The 21,362-nt window shown below is 48.4% G+C and overlaps 1 protein-coding gene across 2 annotated transcripts in view; it reads left to right on the top strand.

The window, feature by feature from the left end:
• The window catches only part of PUDP (pseudouridine 5'-phosphatase), a 132,264-nt gene that overhangs the window by 59,993 nt on the left and 50,909 nt on the right, over nucleotides 1–21,362 (top strand). Inside the window, exon 4 of one of the 2 annotated variants that reach the window (XM_082609705.1) lies at nucleotides 11,739–13,135. The exons of the other annotated variant lie outside the window; for it this stretch is intronic. Coding sequence (XP_082465831.1) covers nucleotides 11,739–11,915 — 177 coding nt within the window. The 3' untranslated portion in view covers nucleotides 11,916–13,135. Of the gene's footprint in view, nucleotides 1–11,738; nucleotides 13,136–21,362 lie in introns of those variants that run through there. 2 annotated transcript variants of the gene reach the window in all.

Below are 21,362 nucleotides of genomic sequence, written 5' to 3'. Positions count from 1 at the left end.
CTGACGGCCACCCTCGCAGGCAGGCCTGGGTCCGGGCCGGACCAGGACTCACCCAGTTGGGATGACGTATCAGTGCCTGTGAGTCGGAGCTCTTCACTGCCCCTGTTCTGTTAGACACTAACATTGAGTCAGGGGCTGACATGATTGAAGTCTATGAGCAGGTAAATGCATGGGATGTGAAGCATTCTCACCCCACTAGTATGTTCTCAGGGTAGAGGAAGAAAGCGAATACGGTGCTGTATTTGTTGTCCCTTTACTTGACTGTGCTGCCCGCAAACACTGCTGTTGTTGGCATGGTCTGTTTTGAAGGTAAATAGTACTTGCGCTGTTTCTTTTACCAGCAGCCAAGAGCGCCTACGGCACATGGTCCCTGGGGCACGTGTTGGGGGCCCTGGAGGGCCACAAAGCGCCCCGGTCCTGGGTAGTTTTTGTGGCTCTCACCCCACCGTGCTGAGTGTCCACTGGCCAGTGTCCGACAAGCAGAAGCCCAGGGTGTGGTTCCGTGGCCACACAGGGATCCACACGATGCAGACGGCTTGGGTCAGCTTGGACCCTTGGCTAGTAGATGCCCCACCCCCCATTTGTAAACCCCAACAAGAGACTTGCAAACTCAGGGCTTGCTGTTTATACTTCTCGAGAACGTTTCTTGGCCCACGTGGACCCAGGATGCCTTCCTGACTGCTCCGCGCCCACCTTCAGGGGCCTCATGCATCTCCACAGTGTCCCCTGCCCCTCCGGGGGACCTGACCGTGCGACCTCTTGGGCACCCTTTGCCCAGAGCTGCTTACGTCTTCACGCACTTCCGTTCCTAGTGAAATAAAAGTGTAACCCGAGTGCCAGAGCTGGTCGACGTTGAAAGTGAGCATTTGCATCATCTGCTTTTATTCATGAGAAGCGTTTTACGTTAAAGTTGCTATGTACAGGGAGGATTCAGACTGTTCCAGGAACACAAGGCCGAGGACTTTGTTTGCACTAGTGTGAGTTTTGCCACGGTCAGGTGTACCTTCCTGAAGCTTTTCCCAAAGGTCTTGCTCAGAGCACTAGTCTGGGGGGACGTTCACTGGTTTTCTCTGAAGACACATTTCCACGTTTGTGGGACTTCTCCATCAGACTTGAAACAATGGGTTTATGCAGGGAAGTCCTTCCAGAAACTTTTTTTATGCTGATTTTTGTATGTCACGAATCTCCAGTCCCTCATTCAATGTGAAGAATCTCCTTTTTGCGGTGGATCTCTCTGGACTGCTGCATCAAAGAACATTCTGGAAACCTCGTACCTAAGGACGTCCTAGTAGGCAGTTTATCTTTATTTTATTTATTCTTTTATTAATTTTCATCGCAGTCTAGTTGCTTTACAATGTTGTGTTGGTTTCTGCTGTACAGCAAAGTGACTCAGCTATACATATACGTATATCCCCTCTTCTTTGGATTTCCTTCCCATTTAGGTCACCACAGAGCACTGAGTAGAGTTCCCTGTGCTCTACAGTAGGTTCTCATTAGTTGCCTGTTTTATGCATAGTATCAGTGGTGTATATATGTCAATCCCAATCTCCCAGTTCCTCCCCACCCCTTTCCCCCTTGGTATCCAATACGTTTGTTCCCTACAGTCTGTGTCTCTATTTCTGCTTCGCAAATAAGACCATCTGTACCATTTTTCCAGATTCCACATATATGCATTAATATACGATATTTGTTCTTCTCTTTCTGACTTACTTCACTCTGTATGACAGTCTCTAGGTCCATCCACAACTCTGCAAATGACCCAATTTCATTCCTTTTTTATGGCTGAGTAATGCTCCATTGCATATATGTACCACATCTTTTTTATGCATTCCTCTGTTGATGGATGTTTAGAAATGAACATTAATACGACTGTTGAGAGATGAAGGGAAAGATCAGAAGCCTCCCCTGGAATTAAGCACATCTTCACTTCCAGAAGTGCTGAATGAGCTACGGTTGTGTGTAAAAGGAAGCTTTCATCCGGTTGGTGGGCACTCAGTGGGTTCGCAGCATTCAGGCGTCTTTATGAGTACCAGAGAGTAAATCCTGGAGGGCCTTGCCTTCATAGGCCTGTCATCATCTGTAAACAGGTCGCTGGGCCTTAAGTAACAGCTGTTCGCATCCAGAGGACTGAAGAGACGCCTCCTGCATCGGCGGCAGTGACATGTCAACTCCCAGAACCGCGGCCTGTCCGTCCCCTTGCTGGGGAACGAAGAGTTCAACCCCCTCCGGGTCCAGTAATTACGTAGGCTTTCCCTGCCTGTGTATCGCTTCCCAAAGTAACTGTCAGCCTCTCCTGTACACGACGTTCGTGGGCGGAGTGGAAAAATCACTTCCGCAGGTCTTCAGAGGCGCCCTGTGTCCTGTGATAATTCTGTTTGTGGCTTAAGCCTCTTCAGTAGCTAAAGGCAGACAAAATGTGCTGTGCTTCTGCTCTTCTAGGCATTTGTGGAATTAGGTCATCCAGGAAACATTTATTTCCTTTCCCCAGACTGCAAGCGGTTGTGATCTAAGAAACCTCCAAGTGGTTCTTCCTCTGAGAGAGTGCTAAGTGGAGATTACACACAGCTCGCTGTTAGGCGTATTGTAACAGTGTGCTTGGGTGGCCAGGACGCACTGTCACAGGCTGGGGCGTTGAAACAGCAGGCATGCGTATCCTCGCGGTTCTGGGGACCAGACGTCCAACGTGAGGGTTCTGGCAGGTTCCGCCTCAGGTGAGGGCTTTCTTCCTGCTAATTGTCCTCTCGTGGCCTTTCCTCTGAGCGCAAGGGCAGGACCAGACAGAGCAGCTTCCCTTTCCTCTTGGAAGGACCCTAACCCTCTCTGATTAGGGCCCCCTTGGGGCTCATTTCACCTGAAAAGCATTCTAGGGACCCTGTATCCAAATACATTGGGTGTTAGGGTTTAACGTTTGAACCTTGCGGAAAACAATTTGGCCCATAGTATGTATTTCGACATGGTAGCCATGCAGGGGGATAATCTTCAAAGCTGGTGTCAGAGTTCAGCTCTCAACACGTGAAACTAATAGGGGCCTTGAGTCAAACCTGTGTTTCACAAGCCTCGTGCAGAAGGCCGAGGAAAACACTGATTTTGCCCATTTACTTGAATATGTGGAGGAGGTAGGAAGATGAAAGAAAGTATTCTGATGACCATTTAGAAACAAAGAACACTGGTTTATGAATCTTGAAAATATGCAGAGCCTTTGAGAGCCTTGCTGGGCTTTTCAGTGGTTCCTGACAAATTGGTGGACACAGAATGTGTATTATTAAAAGAGAAAATGAGAAGAAGGTTTTTGAGCTATCTTGAAGTCCTTTGCTCAGCACTTAATGTACACACACATACTTTAAGATGGACACTGAGAGGGCCTCACAATGTAGTTTTCATGAATAAAATGACAGAATTCCTTAGGAAGCTTCCCGCCCATGCCCTCCAAGTTGCTAAATACTACATTTTTCAAAGGCTTTCCTCAGAAGGAAAAGGAATCCATTTAGGGGTGTGATTCTTTCATGTATCTAGCCTGTAACGCTAGAGGATTTTGTTATGAATATGTTTATCTCAGTACTGGCTTTATTCTTTTATTTTCAGACTAAAATTAATTCAGTAAGACAGCAGCTCTGCAGTGTGCAAGGGATACTGACCTCAGCATCAGACATTTATGTAGAAGACCACAGCACAGTTAGAATCTACTTTACCTATAGATAGGTGGATGAGTGGGTGGGTGTGTAGGTAGGTAGATAGATAGGGATGGATGGATGGGCAGATGCTTGGATGGATGGATGATGGATGGATGGTGGGTGGATGGATGGTGGATGGATGGTGGATGGATGCATGATGGATGGATGGGTGGTGGATGGATGGGTGGATGGATGGATGGATGGGTGGGTGAATGGGTGGGTGGGTGGATGGATGGGTGGATGGATGGATGGATGGATGGGTGGATGGATGGATGGTTGGAGGGATGGATGATGGATGGATGGATGGGTGGATGGTGGGTGGATGGATGGACGGATGGATGGATGGATGGGTGGATGGGTGGGTGGATGGGTGGATGGATGGGTGGGTGGGTGGATGGATGAATGGATTGATGGATGGGTGGATGGATGATGGATGGATGGACGGATGGTGGATGGATGGACGGATGGATGGGTGGATGGATGGGTGGATGGTTGGATGGGTGGGTGAATGGATGGGTGGATGGATCGGTGGATGGATGGGTGGATGGGTGGGTGGATGGGTGGGTGGATGGATGGATGGGTGGATGGATGGATGGGTGGATGAGTGGATGAGTGGATGGATGGGTGGGTGGATGGGTGGATGGGTGGGTGGATGGGTGGATGGATGGATGGGTGGATGGTTGGAGGGATGGATGAATGGATGGATGGATGGGTGGATGGTGGGTGGATGAATGGTGGATGGGTGGATGGATGGGTGGATGGATGGGTGGATGGGTGGGTGGATGGATGGTTGGAGGGATGGATGATGGATGGATGGATGGGTGGATGGTGGGTGGATGGATGGTGGATGGATGGACGGATGGATGGATGGGTGGGTGGATGGGTGGGTGGATGGGTGGATGGATGGGTGGGTGGGTGGATGGATGAATGGATTGATGGATGGGTGGATGGATGATGGATGGATGGACGGATGGTGGATGGATGGACGGATGGATGGGTGGATGGATGGGTGGATGGTTGGATGGGTGGGTGAATGGATGGGTGGATGGATCGGTGGATGGATGGGTGGATGGGTGGGTGGATGGGTGGGTGGATGGATGGATGGGTGGATGGGTGGATGGATGGATGGGTGGATGAGTGGATGAGTGGATGGATGGGTGGGTGGATGGGTGGATGGGTGGGTGGATGGGTGGATGGATGGATGGGTGGATGGTTGGAGGGATGGATGAATGGATGGATGGATGGGTGGATGGTGGGTGGATGAATGGTGGATGGATGGACGGATGGGTGGATGGATGGGTGGATGGATGGGTGGATGGGTGGGTGGATGGATGGGTGGATGGATGGATGGGTGGATGGATGGATGGTTGGAGGAATGGATGGATGGATGGGTGGATGGTGGGTGGATGGATGGTGGATGGATGGATGGATGGATGGACGGATGGGTGGATGGATGGGTGGATGGGTGGGTGGATGGATGGGTGGATGGGTGGGTGGATGGGTGGATGGATAAATGGATTGATGGATGGGTGGATGGGTGGGTGGATGGATGGATGGATGATGGATGGATGGATGGTGGATGGATGGACAGATGGATGGGTGGATGGATGGGTGGATGGTTGGATGGGTGGGTGGATGGATGGATGGGTGGATGGGTGGGTGGATGGGTGGGTGGATGGATGGATGGATGGGTGGGTGGATGGGTGGATGGATGAATGGATTGATGGATGGGTGGATGGATGGGTGGATGGATGGATGATGGATGGATGGATGGTGGATGGATGGACGGATGGATGGGTGGATGGATGGATGGATGGTTGGATGGGTGGGTGGATGGATCGGTGGATGGATGGGTGGATGGGTGGATGGGTGGTTGGATGGGTGGATGGATGGATGGGTGGAGGGATGGGTGGGTGGATGGATGGATGGATGGGTGGATGGTGGGTGGATGGATGGATGGATGGGTGGGTGGATGGATGATGGATGGATGGATGGATAAAAAGATGAAGAACATGAACAAAAGTAGTAATTAACAGCAAAACACATGCAAACTTCAGTCATTTTTACAATAGTACTTAAAGGTTTATTATTTAAGTAAACATGTAATGAAGTGTATACATATTTGATATCACAATATTGTGGTACTTTTTTATGGGTAATTCACTGACAAAGAACAAGGAGACCAGTAAAACTTAAACCTTAGATATGAGCACTGTTAATCAAAAGTTAATCAAAAAACTAAGACCTCAAAGTTTTCGTGTCTCATACTGTGAAAATTGAACTTGATACTTTAAAATTAATGTATAGAATCAAATCTACTGCAAAAAATGATGTAATGGAAGTTTCAACTTAAAAGTTGTGGTTTAGCTGAAAACTGTTTTAGTGATTAGATTTGGATTATCCATGGCTTTATATATAATGAAAAATCATGGATGCTGCTTTAGGGGGTACTTAAATTTGCATACACATAATGCCAGGCCCCTGAGAGGCTTCAGAGTGAACCAGAGTGACCTCATGTCAAAGTTTGTGTGTTACTGAGCAAAAGGAAAGGCTTCCTTCCCTAGAGACGATGTAATCACATGGAAAAAGTTCACTGGTTCCAGAGAAGTGTACCACTTAAAATATACACTTGTACTTGTTTGAAATGTAAAATTAGTTATCAAGTGTCATCTCAGGTGGGTCTGGACCTGAAGGGAATAGGTGCATGGGATTGAAGATGAGTCCCTGTTGGCCTGAGCTGATGAGGAAAAGCACGGTGAGGGCCATAACTCCGAACGTGTGGGAGCCCAGTGTATAAACCATGCCTTGGACGTAAGGGGAGGGGGCCCCAGGGCATCTGATGACATGCCTAGCAGACGGACCTGACATTGCTTCTGGGGCTGCAGCTCACCTGGTTCCCCTTCTGCCCGCCACTGTCGCTGAAGCTCCATCCCTCCTGGGCCGTCTGCTCATCTCAGAGAAATGCGAGGCTGCCCTGGGCCCCTCCTTGTCTCCCCTTTTCCCTCCTCCTGGTTGCAACTCCACACCCAGCCCCCCTCCTCTCACACCCAGCCCCCCTCCTCTCATACCCAGCCCCCCGTGTGCTCACACCCAGCCCCCCTCCTCTCACACCCCGTCCGCTCACACCCAGGCCCCCTCCTCTCACACCCCGTCCGCTCACACCCAGCCCCCCTCCTCTCACACCCCGTCCGCTCACACCCAGCCCCCCTCTGCTCACACCCAGCCCCGCTCCGCTCACCCACGACATAGGCAGGCCCCTCATCTCTCTGCCAGACCCTCCCACAGTGGACTCAAACCCAGGCTGTCACAAAGGAAGCTCTCTTTCCGTCCACCGAAACGGCAGTCCCAGCGCCCTCCGCATCAGAAAGGTCGGACTCTCCTTTGCGTCAGCGTCCAGGGCGTTGTCCATCAGACTCCCTGTTGCCTCTGAAGGATTTCCCTAATCCCATCCACCTCCCTGCATTCTCTCCGCCACCGTCAGACGAAGGTTCGGTTCTGTGCAATTCCATAGTTACCACATGAGCCATCTTGGTTCCCTGATGCTCCTGTTGAAAGGACCTCCTGGCCACCCCGCCCCCAGCCCGTGGCTCAGACGAGCAGCGTGGGCGAAGGCCGCGGACGTGGGCCGCCTTCCAGGGCGCTCCTGAGCCCGAGCGCCTTCGGAGAAGTGGGTTCGGCGCCTCTGAGCGAAGCCCCCGAAATACTTGCCTTCACCTACCCGGTGGTTGGAAATGTCATTCTTCCTGAATTAAACCCCTCAGGCTGCAGTTTAATTAAGCTTATCTTCTCTCCTGGAGATGGAATTCAGATATGTTTTACCCTTCAGCTTGGTAAAGTGAAAAAGAACATTGGATTCTGGAGACCCGGGCACAGTTCCCGAATTCTGTCACCTGCCTGCCGGTGTGACCTTCAGCTCCCCTCTGAGCTTCCCAGGCTCAGATCCTTCGGCCATGACAGTGACAGGAGAGGGCTGGGCTGGCCGCTGGCCTCGAGGGCGACACTCTGCGGCCTCTGTGTTGCTTTGAGTCCCGACCAGGGCGCTCCCGCCACCTCCGCGAGCTCAGCCGGCGCTCCTCACGTACCCACAACCTGCGTGGCACCGCGAGAGGGCGCCTCCCCGCAGCCCTGCCTGCTCACAGCCAGGCACAAGCTGTGAGACGAGGACCCCTGACCGGCAGCTTCCTTGAAGCACTGGAAGTGTGTCCTGGGGCACCTGCTATGTATGCTGGGCCCCAGAACTCACCGCACTGGTGAAACGATTGCATCCACTGCCGTCCACAGGATCTCGGGCCGAGGGCCGAGGGGCGGGCGTTCTCCCCTGGCCTCTGCACCTGCCGCAGCCCCTGCAGCGCCTTTCCTTACAGGGACGTTTCTTCGGCAGACACCAAAGTACACATCCGCAGTCACACTTCACAGGTAGGTGTGAGCGAGTGAAGGTTAAAAGTGCAACCAGTCCCTTCCGGGTGGGAAGGGCTGGGCTGGTCACTGAGGGAACAACGAAGTGTTGGAAAGGAAGAAGAGAGACAAAGGCCAGCGCCTGTTAGCCACCTGTGGCCTTTAGAAACTGACTTGCCGGGAAAACGTACTTCCTCCTTTTTGTTTGTGTAAGGTGTGAGCTGTACTGCTTTAGCTTATGTAACTGTTAAGTCCTGTTATGAACAGGCATAGTCTTTCCAGGTAGCTTTCAAAGGTTTATTCTTTGGTTTCAGTAGAGAGACAAACCATGAGGTGACTGTTCGTACAGTGTCCACGATCCTGGGCTCTGGGTCCCTTTCCCTGTGAGTGGTGCTTAGGAGACCATTAGGTCTTAGGAATCAGGGCACAGCATAATGAGCAGCTGAAAACCTTTTGAGGCATTTTCACAGGTGCTCCAAAATCTAGTTGTTCTGCTTTGTATTTCTGCTCCTGTAAGAAGGAGGGGAGGACCTACGATTCCCGGTGCTGTCCCATGGCTGAGACCCCAGTGCTGTCCGTGTGCTGCCGGGGCTGGGGTCGGCCACCTGGACCCATCGCTGGTGCTAGGGTTTCAGCAAAGCATTTTGAGAGGCAAGCTGAAGAAGCAGCGTAGATGGTCGCTGCAAACTTCTTGGTGCCAGGATCCTTTGTTCTCGCAGCTGTGCACATAGGTCAGGTCGCAGTGTTCGTGTAAACCTCCAGTAAGACAAATGGTATTCTCTGTTCTGCAACTTTTTATCTCTACCTGGATGGGAAGGTGTTACACCTTTAAAGGTCAGAGCCTTGAGAATGGGCTCTCCTGTGTATTTCAGGCTACAGGCAACGTTCTTAACTGGAAGCTAAAGCAATAGCGTACAAAGGCTGAAGTTAAAGACGCAGGTCCAATACGGGGTCGTATTTGTTCTTCCCTATCACAATCTGCTTTTAAAAACGTCAACTTCTCTTTTAACTTCTCCGCACTTCTCGAATTCTTATTGGCCCTTGGGAAGAGTCCAGCTGGCGCTCGTGGAAGGCGTTTGTTGAGATCTACCAGGCGAGGAGGAGGCCGCGGGAGAGGAGGCAAAGGAAAGGAATTTTAGGAGCTCCTGACACAATGTATACAATCAGGGTTTCTGCTATGCTTCCCACCATGTTTACAACACAGACTACAATCGCTTTTGACCTTTCAGAACAGTCAAGAGGCTCTGCGCAAACTCCCCGTCCTGTCTGCCGGGCTTTTGCCCCGAGTCCTCTCGAGCGCCCAGCCTTACTTAGCTGCCTGGACACACTTGCAACGGCCCTCCTGCTGCACACGCCTCACACCCCCTCCTCCATGTCGTCCTCAGGCTGGCCTCCCTGACGCCTGCCACCCTTCGCTCTGCCGCATGCGTCCTAAACATCGCGTGTCACATCTCCGTGCTGCGTTGGGGTGATTCATGCCAGAATTAGGTGGGGACAGGATAAATTGGAAACTGAAACCAGTAGAAGGTGCGCGCCTGCAGAAAGAGTGAAACCTTCAGAAACAGGGTGTGTCGGTTATGCCGCCAGTATGAGCCATAAGTACCTGCGGAGCTTTTCCTGATCACGCCACCATTCCTCCTGTTATTTCCTGGAGCTTAAACGGCATGTGGACATTCCTCTGTATTTCCTGGAGCTTAAAGGGTGCGTGGGTGAGCTGTCAGGTGCGAGTGGGCTGACCACTGTTCTCAGATGAGGACAGGTGTCTTGGGCTCCTGTTCTGCTCAGTGCCACGGTTTCTGAGCCACCACTTTTCCCTCACACCAGCCCCACATGCTCCTTGGAAGGAGCCTCTCACAAATACAAAATCAAAGCTGTTTTCACGACTGGAGCCAAGCACCGTTACCCCAAGGAATCAACAAAATCTCTTCCTCCGCCCCACTGAAAGCTCACAGGTGGCCTGCGCAAAGCCTAAAAATCTCACGTGTTTAAAGAACGACATGTCAGCAGGTGACATTGAAGTGCCTGTCCATGGTCCCAGGTAAAACAACAGGGACGTTTAGAATACGGTCAGGTCATAACTTTAAAAAGTCAGGGACAGAAACGTCACAAGCAAGAACTCTCTGAATGAGATAACTAAGAAACGGCACCTTGACGGCCTAAGCGAAGTCATTCCCCCCTGAGAGGGAAACCGTCTTCTCTCGGTAGAGGCAGAGAGCTTGAAACAAGCCGGGGGCTGCAGGAAGCCTGACAGGAAGGCAGTGGGACTGGGTGTTCCGTGTGCCCAGGACCGCCCAGTTCAGCGCTGTGTCCCGGGCATCAGCCCGCTGTGTGCGGTGCCTAGTGCTGACCTGTTGTCATGACGGTAGTAACTCGCTCGGTCCTCACCTTGGCCCTGGGGGGGGGGAGTCAGCTCATAAATGGCTCAGCCTCCAGGAGAAGGGGAAGGAGGGAGGGAAAGAAAACAAGTCAGCGAACCTGTTCCAGAGCAGACCAGCAGTAAGAGTGTGAGAGCGTGTGTATGTGTTTGTGTGTGTTGTGCGTTTTCCACTGACTTAAAGACATCAGAGGACGCAGACCTTCTAGCGTCAGGCTGCACCTGGCAGCTGGTGCCCGGGAGCCATTTCCAGGTCACCAGCACATGGGGCTGGGACCGCAGCGACCTATGAAGTGGGGTTGGGGGCAGTCATTGTGATCAATGGCAGGGGGGCCGGGAGGAGGTGAGGGGGAGACTGTCAGGGTCCAACCCGGGCCACCCCCTGGGCGTCCTCGGACACTTGTGGAGAAGAAGGAGCACAGGAGAGCATCTCAGAGGTGCCGGGCGGAGCCCTCTTTATACATGTCCGGCCCCTACAGAATCTTAATGGAAAAGACTAAAGCTGCTTTCACATTCAGTGTGCAATTCCAGGAGCCAAGGGAAACTTTCTCAGTGGGTGCTCTCCTCGGAGGGACGGTGATAAAAAGGTGACACGCCCGTTCACCGCTGGGTAGACTTCTGCCTCGAATTTGGAGCGAGTCCTGATGTGAAACTCGCGGTAGCGATGGTCACAGGACGGCACGTTCAGGAGCTTCCTGACGCGAACGGGGCGCAGACACTCCCGTTGAGAGGTGGCGTCTGAATAAGCTGAAACAGGTGCCACACCTGGTACTCAGTCTTTGCGTTCGGGAGATTTTTGGTGCGTGACGGGTACCCCCAGGGGCTGAGTTTTTCACTAAAACATCCTAACGGTTTAATTTCCAAACTGCAGTACTTGAAACATTGCCAGCTCTGAAGTCACTTTACACCTAAAAAGCGTATTTTTTCTTTTCACAACTTCCTCTCCTGCTCAGCATGGTCAATTATCGATTGAACAGATTCTTATGATTCAATTAAAATGAATTTGTAAACCGAGAATCCAGTCTTTCCACTCAGCTGTGCCACATTTCGGTAACACTTTGGGGCCAAGATGGACCTCTCCCCCATACAGTGGTGTGGTGGGACGCACTCGGACCGCAGAAGGGCCAGCACCCTCTCCTCCCCACAGACCGTAAACCGGACTGCCTCCACTGCGTTTCTGTGTCACGCAGAACACCGAGCTGACTCAGCTGATGGTGGTGCGGGCAATGAACGCCCAGTCTAGACGTGTGGTTACAGAGAACGCCGTCTCAATCCTCTCTTTCTTCCTCACCCCACAGTGCCTGGTCTTTGAAGATGCTCCCAATGGGGTGGAGGCCGCCCTCGCAGCTGGGATGCAGGTGGTCATGGTTCCCGACGGGAACTTAAACCGAGACCTGACCACAAAGGCCACCCTCGTGCTGGATTCCCTGCAGGACTTCCAGCCTGAGCTGTTTGGTCTGCCGCCCTACGAGTGAGAGACTCCTGCGCCCACGCGTGTGGCCCATGCTGCCCAGGACAAGGGCAGAGGAAAGCCCAGCTCCCAGGCCTCCATGTGGACAATCCTTCAGCCTGGGAAGCCTTCTCATCCCACGAGGGCCTGGCCCACGCTCTCTAAAGGGTCAATGAACTGTAACGTGACAGACAGAAAGCAAAAGAGAGACAGCCCAGAGCACAGATGGAAATTGTCGCTTGAATAGTCATGTTTAGTATTTGAATAATTTGGGTTCATTTCTTTTTCTTCTTCGTTGTTCTCAACCCTGGCTGGAAAATGTAAAATATATATACATATATGTATATGCTTGTATGTATATATGTGTATGTACATATTTATTATATTTATATACATTGTGTGCTGTATCACTCCTCAGTGTATCATCCTAACATGCGCTAGCAACTAATAAAAGTGAGGTGGTAATGGTAATTCTGTTTGGTTTGCAATCTGAGTGGGAAATCCGCATGAAGGATGAGGTTTTCATAAATCATTCTCTTTATCAGCAAATGTTGACATTCCTTATGTGCCCTTAAATCTCTGTGGACCTCTGCTGAGAGACTGACCGTGAACTGTGTCTTCCGTTGTTTCCTTTCAGTGTGAACATAATGGTAGCCTACGTCTTATATCGAGGTGCATATCCACGTTTGAGAATGTTTTTTGCCTCAGAGAAATCATTTCCTTTAAGGACATTTATTTTTTTAATACATTCTTTGATGCAGATAGAATTGGATTTCAGAGGGCATCCTTGGTACCACCGAGAGCCGTAGCCCATTTTTGGAACAATTTGTTGGACATTACACTTTGGTGATTAACTGCTTTTAGTAGATTTACTCAGCCTTTTATGATGGGAATATAGTGAGAGACATTGAAAATGGGAAAAATACAATCACAGGGTGTTTCCACTGGTGGACACCCCGCTTCTGGCCCGCCCCGGTGTTCTCTGTTATTGATTGTCCTTGAGCTAATTTTCAATTCTGTGAGACTCAGAAAGGTGATAGTGAGGTATGTGATTGTCACGTGGAATGATTATCTGTGCATGGTTGTCTCTGGCTGTTGACCAATTTTACATCATTTCAGCAAATTCATTTCAACATTCTTGATTGCTGTATACGTGTCTGTTCTTTGAATTCTCCTTGGAATTGGTTGTAACAGCTTACTGTTCCCTCACCAGTGAGTTTAACTGAATAAAAGTTTTGACACTTACTTGTTCATGTTTTATTTGTATGGGAGTATGATTTTACCTTTTTTTAAAAAAAAAATTATCGTCTAACAAATGTAAAACATAAATGCAAAACATTCATGACTGACTTTCTTTTTTTTTAACCCAAACAGTACTTACATGGTAAAGTGGCATTTACATATTTAAAAAAAAAATTATTGAAATGTAGTTGATTTACAGTGTTGCATTGGTTTCAGATGTACAGCAAAGTGATTTGATTTTATATATATATTCCTTTTCAGATTCTTTTCCATTATAGGTCATTACAGATTATTGAGTATAGTTCCCTGTGCTGTACAGTAGGTCCTTGTTGGTTATCTATTTTATATATAGTAGGCATTTACATATTTTAGGTGAACCATGCTGTCTTTGCGTACAGCAAAGAAAGGCTCTCAGTGAAATGGTCACGTACGTGATTTGGTATCTCATTCTTCCAAAATATTTGTGTTGATGTTTTCTAATCATTAAGCCATTTTGCACGAATAAGACAAACAGGTTTAATGCCTCTCAATGATGTAGATCAGGGTCAGTTTTTCTCTAGGGTGAACGTGGTCTTAAATGTGGTGGTGGTGTTTTTGTGGTTTTAGCCAACTCTGCATACAAACACTTGGTACTTTTTGGTACGAAAGAGGAATACGGATGTGTGGTCAAAGCCCACATATTCTTTCTTATTTTTCTACGTGAGTCTGATTGAAGCAATTGAAGCAATACAACATTTCGGTGGTGTTTTTCCACTGAATAATCCATCATTTTCATAGAGGTATAATAATGAAAATTTAGACCAGAATGAGTCCTGCCAAGAAAGTTTAAAGAGTAGTTGTTGGGCTTCCCTGGTGGCGCAGTGGTTGAGAGTCCGCCTGCCGATGCAGGGGATGCGGGTTTCGTACCCCGGTCTGCGAGGATCCCACATGCCGTGGAGCGGCTGGGCCCGTGAGCCATGGCCGCTGAGCCTGCACGTCTGGAGCCTGTGCTCCGCAACGGGAGAGGCCACAACAGTGAGAGGCCCGCGTACTGAAAAAAAAAAAAAAAAAAAAAAAAAAGAGTCGTTGTCTTACTTTCTTAGCTCATTTAAAGTGTGTTCCATTAGGACCTTCAGGGATTAATAGAAGTTACGCCGTTTTGTGCCCTAAGTTGCACCTGTTTGCTCATATGTTGCCTGTCCTTCAGAAGGATTTTCAGTACTGATGACAGCCACCGAGGGATGACACGGTCATTCTCTTCTTCATCCCACTTAAATGAAACATGTGAACACTTCTAAGAACGTACTAATTACTACTTATTAGAGTTTTTCCACCTCATAAGTCTTCAGTTAGAGTTCAGTGATTTATAGAAAAGAGAAAAGGTCTGGAAGACACCCACGTAACGCTTAAGACAATTGACTTACTAAGAAATAGGAATTACTTCTGCTGTGCCATGGTAGTCAGCGTTTAGAAACCTCAGCGCACATACCTTTGAATATCATCGACGGTTTGATGCGGAATTTGGCATGCTTTGGACGCTGTTTCCACATTTTAAAAACAAATTTGCACACGATAACAAGTTTTATAACAAAGAATAATGAGGTTTTGCCTGTTGGTGTTAATTGCTTCACATCGTGTACTGCCTACACTCAACTATTCCACAGGATAAAGTTCAAACCTCCCTGGCCTTATAGAAAGGCTTTCTGACCTAAGTCTAGCACCAACAGTCTGTAGAATTATTTCTATTATTATTATTATTATTACCATCACGATCATCATCTTCTGTAAAGGGAAAATGGGAATTAAAGAGCAAGGGGTTTCAAATTAGGCCGACTTCAGTTCAGATCGAAGCTCTGCTACTGGCTAGTGGTGTCACTTTATTTTGCCCCTTTCCACCTCAGACGCCTTAGCTGTGAATTGGGGTTACTGAATACTTTGCAGTGTTGCTGTAAAGAATTGATTGAGGTCGCACATGAGATGCGAATCCTTAGCACATCATGAAAGATTTATAAAATGGCAGCTACAGTTATTCCCGTGTCAGAGTCCATGTGGCATTCCCCACTAGTTTTTGTTGGTTGGAGATATTTGGTTTACCAAGGATATTTGTTGTCTGAGCAGCTCACACGGTCTGAAAGCAGATTTTCAGGATGCCTCAAAATGTTCTGGTTTCTCGTGATTCTCCTTAACAGATCGTATCTCGTACAGTGGAGTACTTGCTTTCTGTCACCTTCATTCGTCATTGGATATTTCTCTTGCTTGTAACTGGTTTCATCAGAAAAAATGTCATCCAGATCGAACTAATTCAGGATTGTTATTTCCTTACTCTATGCCAGGCTCCATAGTCATATAAAACTGAAGAGGAGCACATCTCAGGGTATTTATCTTGTTGCATTTCAGTCATAAAAATATTTGAGTTGCTTCCAGATCTTTCTTCAGTACCAGGTTAGCATCAAGCCTGCGTGACAAGGGGCAGGACGGGCCCCCGCCCCGTGGTGGGTGCCTGTCACAGAGCTGTTTAGAGACTCTGAAGCCGCCCGCTTGGTGTTAAAGCATGGTATTACCGTGTTGCTTTTGTTGACTGCAAATGCCCATGCTTCCCAAGTTCCAAATGGCTTTCTACAACACTATGTGAAAAAGAGTATTTTTACATTAAAATATATTCAAGTTTTACCAATATGTTAACAATGTGTTTCTCTAGGGGATGAAAATTACTGTATAAAGAAGTATTTAAGAATCGTAATATTCTCTCATCTCTCTTTTTTTTTAATGGAAGTATAGTTGATTTACAGTGTTGTGTTAGTTTCAGGTGTACAGCAAAGTGATTCAGTTATATGTATATATGTACTTTTTGCAGATTCTTTTCCCTTATACGTTGTTACAAAATACTGAGTATAGCTCCCTGTGCTAGACAGTAGATCCTTGTTGGTTATCTATTTTATATATAGTAGTGTGTATATGTTAATTCCAAACTCCTAATTTTATCCCTCCCACTACCTTTCCCCTTTGGTAACCATAAGTTTGTTTTCTGTGTCTGTGAGTATATTTGTTTTGTAAAAAAGTTCATTTGGGGCTTCCCTGGTGGCGCAGTGGTTGAGAGTCTGCCTGCTTATGCAGGGGATGCGGGTTCGTGCCCCGGTCCAGGAAGATCCCACATGCCACGGAGTGGCTGGGCCCGTGAGCCATGGCCGCTGAGCCTGCGCGTCCGGAGCTTGTGCTCCGCAATGGGAGAGGCCACAACAGTGAGAGGCCCGCGTACCGCAAAAAAAAAAAAAAAAAGTTCATTTGTACAATATCATTTCTTTAGATTCCACACATAAGTGATATCATACCGTATTTGTCTTTCTCTGACTTACTTTACTTAGTGTGATAATCTCTAGGTCCATCCGTGTTGCTGCAAATGACGTCATTTTACATCTCTTTTAATAAACATGAGACCTTGGGAAACATGCCGTAGTATACATTGGCTTATTGTGAAAACCTCGTCAGAGGGATGGTGTATTCATATATTGTGCAAAGTCACTTAAAATGCTATGTTTTCAAAATCCACTTTAGGAAAGAATTGGCATACATTCCATATTCAAGGTCTTAATCAGATAAGGATAGATATTTATTATAACGAATACCTATCTCTCTGTAAGCCAAGTCAGTGCTCTAATTGGTGGTAAAATCGGCATTCTGTTTAAAAGTCAGAAACCAAAAGGATTCCTACTATCCATAAGCTTTCATATCATCCTTCTAGAAATTCTAGTCAATGAATAATGCCATTTAATGTTTACATATGAGCCTCATGATGTCAAATTCTCTCAACTGTTTCTCTGAACCTGTCTATTTCACCACTCTTTTTAAGGATGTCTTCACTGGATCCTGAATTCTTGTTTGAGATTAATTTCGTTTCACCCTTTAAAGGTATGATTTCCTTGTTACCTGAGTTTCATAGCTTTGACTAAACAACCAGCTATTATCCCTACTCTTGAAGGTGATCTGTCTCTTTTCTCTAGCTGCTGTTAAGGGTTTGTCCTTGGTCTGTGGTCTTCTGAGGAATGGCTTCCTTTGCTTGGATCTTGTTTGGACTTTGTACCTCTCCCTGAGTCTGTGCTTTGCTTTACGTTTCCCTGGACTCCTCGGCCATTATCTTTTCCCATATTCCCAGGCTCCCCTCTTTGGGTCGTCTCCATCTAATCCAACAAAAAGGAGAAGGCTTAGCAGTCCCTGTAATCAGTGAGTCATGCCCAGGCAGGAGCTGCGCCACCAGAAGCGAGGGCTCAGGACCTGGGGAGCTTGCGTGGTCGTCAGGACGGGCGAGAAGCCAGTGCCGGCTGGGCCACAGGAATGACTTGGAGGCAGGGTATGTGCACCTAAAAAGGATTAAGATTTGTCCGTTAGGCTGGAAGCTAGGCACACTGATATCATCCAGGGGGAGATCGACCCCCTGGAATCAAGTGCACCACAAGTCTCAAATCCCCAGAACCACGGGACCTAAGAACCAGGGGATCAGCAGAGGGCCGGGATGGAACACCAGCAAAACCAGGTCCCTGGAGTGAACCTCCTCCTCACCTCTGCCCAGGGCGCATGCTCCGTGCCTTCTGTGCAGGCAGAACCAAGAAGCGCCCGGCTCAGCTTGCCTGCCTGTGGGAAAGCGCTTACCTACAGAAGGAAGGCAGACAGACACACACTTGCTGAAACATGAAAAACTCGTGGAAAACACTTTCAATTAGTACAGAGTATTCACATATGCTGATCACTTGAAAATTGCAAAAGACTCCATATTTCTGCATAAGTAGGTCATGTAACGTGTCAGTTGCTGATCATGAGCTGCTAGGCACTTTATATTTATGAACGCACATCTCTGCGCCTTTGCTTTTGCTCTTTTGTGTCTGAATCCACTCCTTGTAGTGGCTGAGAGTCCTTTCTGCATCCCCTCTTAAGTCTTACCTCTGGGGAACCTGAGGCACGATTACGTCGCATAACTTGTGAGGCCAGGGGTGGAGCTGAGGGTTAAAGGTACAAGTTATCGTCACGGCACACTCCGGGAGGCTTCATCATTCCCAGCACTGCTGCCTTTAACCACAGGGGAAGAAAGAAGACGTGTAGTAATTAAAGTGTCAGGGACGTTTGGTGTCCCATCACCACTCTCCAGGTGCAGACCTGCCTCGTACGGGTCCCGCCTGGGCCCGGGCAGCCCTGCATTTGAACATGGACCCACGCTGTTTAAGGCAGCCCACAGAACACCCTCTAGCCTTAGCCACACCATCCATTTTTATCAAGAAGAATATTTTCCTTAAACAAGTTTGAGATGCCCACTAAGTGGGAAAATATGAAGCCCTTTGAAAGCTACCTCTTATCTGTGCCTGAGACAGCTCCCTCATTGCTGGGGTTGTCAGTATTCTCAAGCTACCTTCGGAAAAGAAAACACTGTGAAATGTCATTCTTGAGTGCCCTCTCTTGGCAAACACTCATCAGGCCCGGTGATGAGCTGTTTATTCTCTGCCCATTTCCTTACTAATGCACAGTCATGTCGATGAGGCAAGTCATTAGCCAGTTCAAGGCCGGATCTAAGGCGACGATCATCTGCATGTGTTCTCAAGGATAGTCATCCTATCCCGAGGCTCACGGTCCCTTCAGAAGAGCCTCTGGTTATTATTAGGGCAGTTTTTTTAAGTCCTCTCAAGGATGTGGATCTGAGGCTTTCATCTATCATTCCTTTCCCTGAGACTACTTCTTTCATTTCTGGACCTTGATTTTTTCCCTCCAAACTGTAATTGACTGTGTAATTGTCCATACGCCCCATTCCCACGCCCGCCACCCTGACAGCATCCAGTGAGAACTTGCCTCCTGAGTTCCAGGATGGTGGAAGTCAGCCTTGAGCCTGTTGGTGGCATTGTCCCCCGAGTCCTGATGAAGGTCTCAGATAGGCAGCTCTGGTCTCGTGACAGTCCCTGTAGATCCGCGTGCTATCCACTCCCTCCTGGTAGCCAGGAACACTCACCTGCCTTTCTCTGGCCAGAGCTCTTTGGAAGGAGTAGCTCAAAGCATATCCCAAGAGTTCTGGGGGGTAGGGGCAGTGGATAACTAGTGGTACCCAATGCCTCTAGTGGGGGTGGATAACTAGGGGCACCCAAAACAAAACAGTGACTCTTTTGTTTCCTAGTGATGGTAAACCAGATGGGCATGCTCTGACCCCCAGGCAATGTGTAATTTAGTGTGGGAGACACAGTAAGGAACCACACACAGGAAAATTCCATTGCAAATTGCTATCAACGGCTGTGAGGTAGAAGAACAGTGTCTGAGGGAGAACAGCAGTGGGCATTTAATTTAAGTTGGGTCTCATAGGGTCAAGGAGGGGGCCTTGCAACAGAAGCGGCATTTACGCTTGAGTCAGGAGGCAGTGGAAGTTAGCTTGGCCAGTTTCTTAAAAAGTAAAATATAGGTTGACCATACAGTACCCAGTATTTCCACTCTTAGGTCAGTATTCAAGAGAAATGAAAAAGTATGCCCACCCAGAAACTTGTACACAGATGTTCATTGTAGCACAGTCATAATAGTCAAAAGGAGGAAACTACAGAAGGCATCAAAAGAGAAGGGCTTTGTGGAAGTTGGCTCTACGATAAAATCCCAGATTCCAGCGTTACCCGTACCTTTTACCAACACCCAAACGCGATCCTCTAATCAGCTCGCATAAAAGGAGCTTCCTGTATTTGTAGCAAGTTAGGTAATTTGGACAAGAGATGGATAAAGATCTCAACTGGAGATTTAGAGTATGCCAAGTGAATCGATGAACTCAGTCCATTTTCTAATGGAAAATACGTGCATTTTAAAATATTGATAGGGACTTCCCTGGTGGTCCAGCGGTTAAGACTTCGCCTTCTAACCCAGGGGGTGTGGGTTCAATCCCTGATCAGGGAGCTAAGGTCCCACATGCCTTGGGGCCAAAACACCAAATCACAAAACAGAAGCAATAGTGTAACAATTTCAATAAAGACTTTAAAAGTGGTACACATCAAAAAAAATCTTTAAAAATAAAATATTGATAGCATTCGCCTACATAGCAATAAGTGATGTTGGTGAGAAGAACCAACAGAAGAGACAAAAGAGAAGGAGTTCAAATCACTTCATGGTTTATAGTCTATTTCTGGTGATAGTTTGTCAAGATAAGCCAAAGCTTGGCTTAGAGGAAAATGCATAGCTTTAGGAGAATCTGGGTCCTAACACAAGAAGGTGTCCAATGAAAACAGTTCAAAGGGAAGTGATTGGAACTTCACAAAAGTTGAAAGTCCACCTTCACACGCTGCCAAGAGACCAAGGACGATCGGGGCAGAGAAGTGGGCATAAGGTCTAGTTACCTGAGGTTGGACAGGATCCGTTCTGGGGACCAAGGACAGACTGGAGAAGATGAAGGTGAAGGGCTTGGCACCATGAGTGGAGAAGATTCCCGAGGAGTTTTACTGATCAGGAGACCAAAGACAGGGGGGTCTCTCCAGGGCAAAAAGGATCCAGGAGGGAGTCTCTTGCCTTTGTTGGAGTTTTCTGTGGACTGAACAATTCAAAGTGGTTAGAAAGAGAAGGACATGCTTCAGAACTCCAGAGGGTAGAGTTCTGTGAAGTAATTGTATCTTGATCCTAAAGGGAACAAGGAACCCTGGTTGGTCGACAGAGTTGAAATTTCTCTTTCGAAACATGAGACCCCAGAGAGAAGGGGAAGGACAGGACAGGCTGAGAGTCCGGCCGGGTGGAGGACAAGCACAGAGGCCAGAACTCATGAAGTGTTCCGGCATTTACCCCGAACGGGCACTGAATCCTGCAAATCCAGCACAGCCGAGTAGCTAAAGGTCTCTCAGACCTCCGTCCTCCCTAGAGCTCTTCACATCCTGCTCATCAAAACAGACGTCTTTTTACAGCCGAGGAAGCAGCCACGTGCGTGTATGCTTTAAGCCCCCGACGAATACTTCTGGCCCCAAATCTCACTCCCTGCACTGAACCAGGCTCATTCCTGCCCTGTCACTCTGCACAGAACTCCGTGGTGATGTGGCCACATACGTCCATGAATCCCCCTTGTAAAAACGCACATGCCCCGGAGAACGCGACTTCCCCTCTTAACCTCTTTAACCAGAGCGCTTCCTCCTCGTTTTTAGCTGAGACCCGCTCATCAGCGGGAATCACATGTGGGTGCAAGGAAAGCAGAGGCGGGTTAGTGACAGTGAAGGCTTTTGAATAGGAGGCACGGCAGCAGAGGAAGGAGGTCTGAGTGGGGACT

The sequence above is a fragment of the Mesoplodon mirus genome (genome assembly GCF_964341445.2).
Source record: "Mesoplodon mirus genome assembly, chromosome: X".
Lineage (NCBI taxonomy): Eukaryota > Metazoa > Chordata > Mammalia > Artiodactyla > Ziphiidae > Mesoplodon > Mesoplodon mirus.
This window is presented reverse-complemented; position numbering and strand designations above follow the sequence as displayed.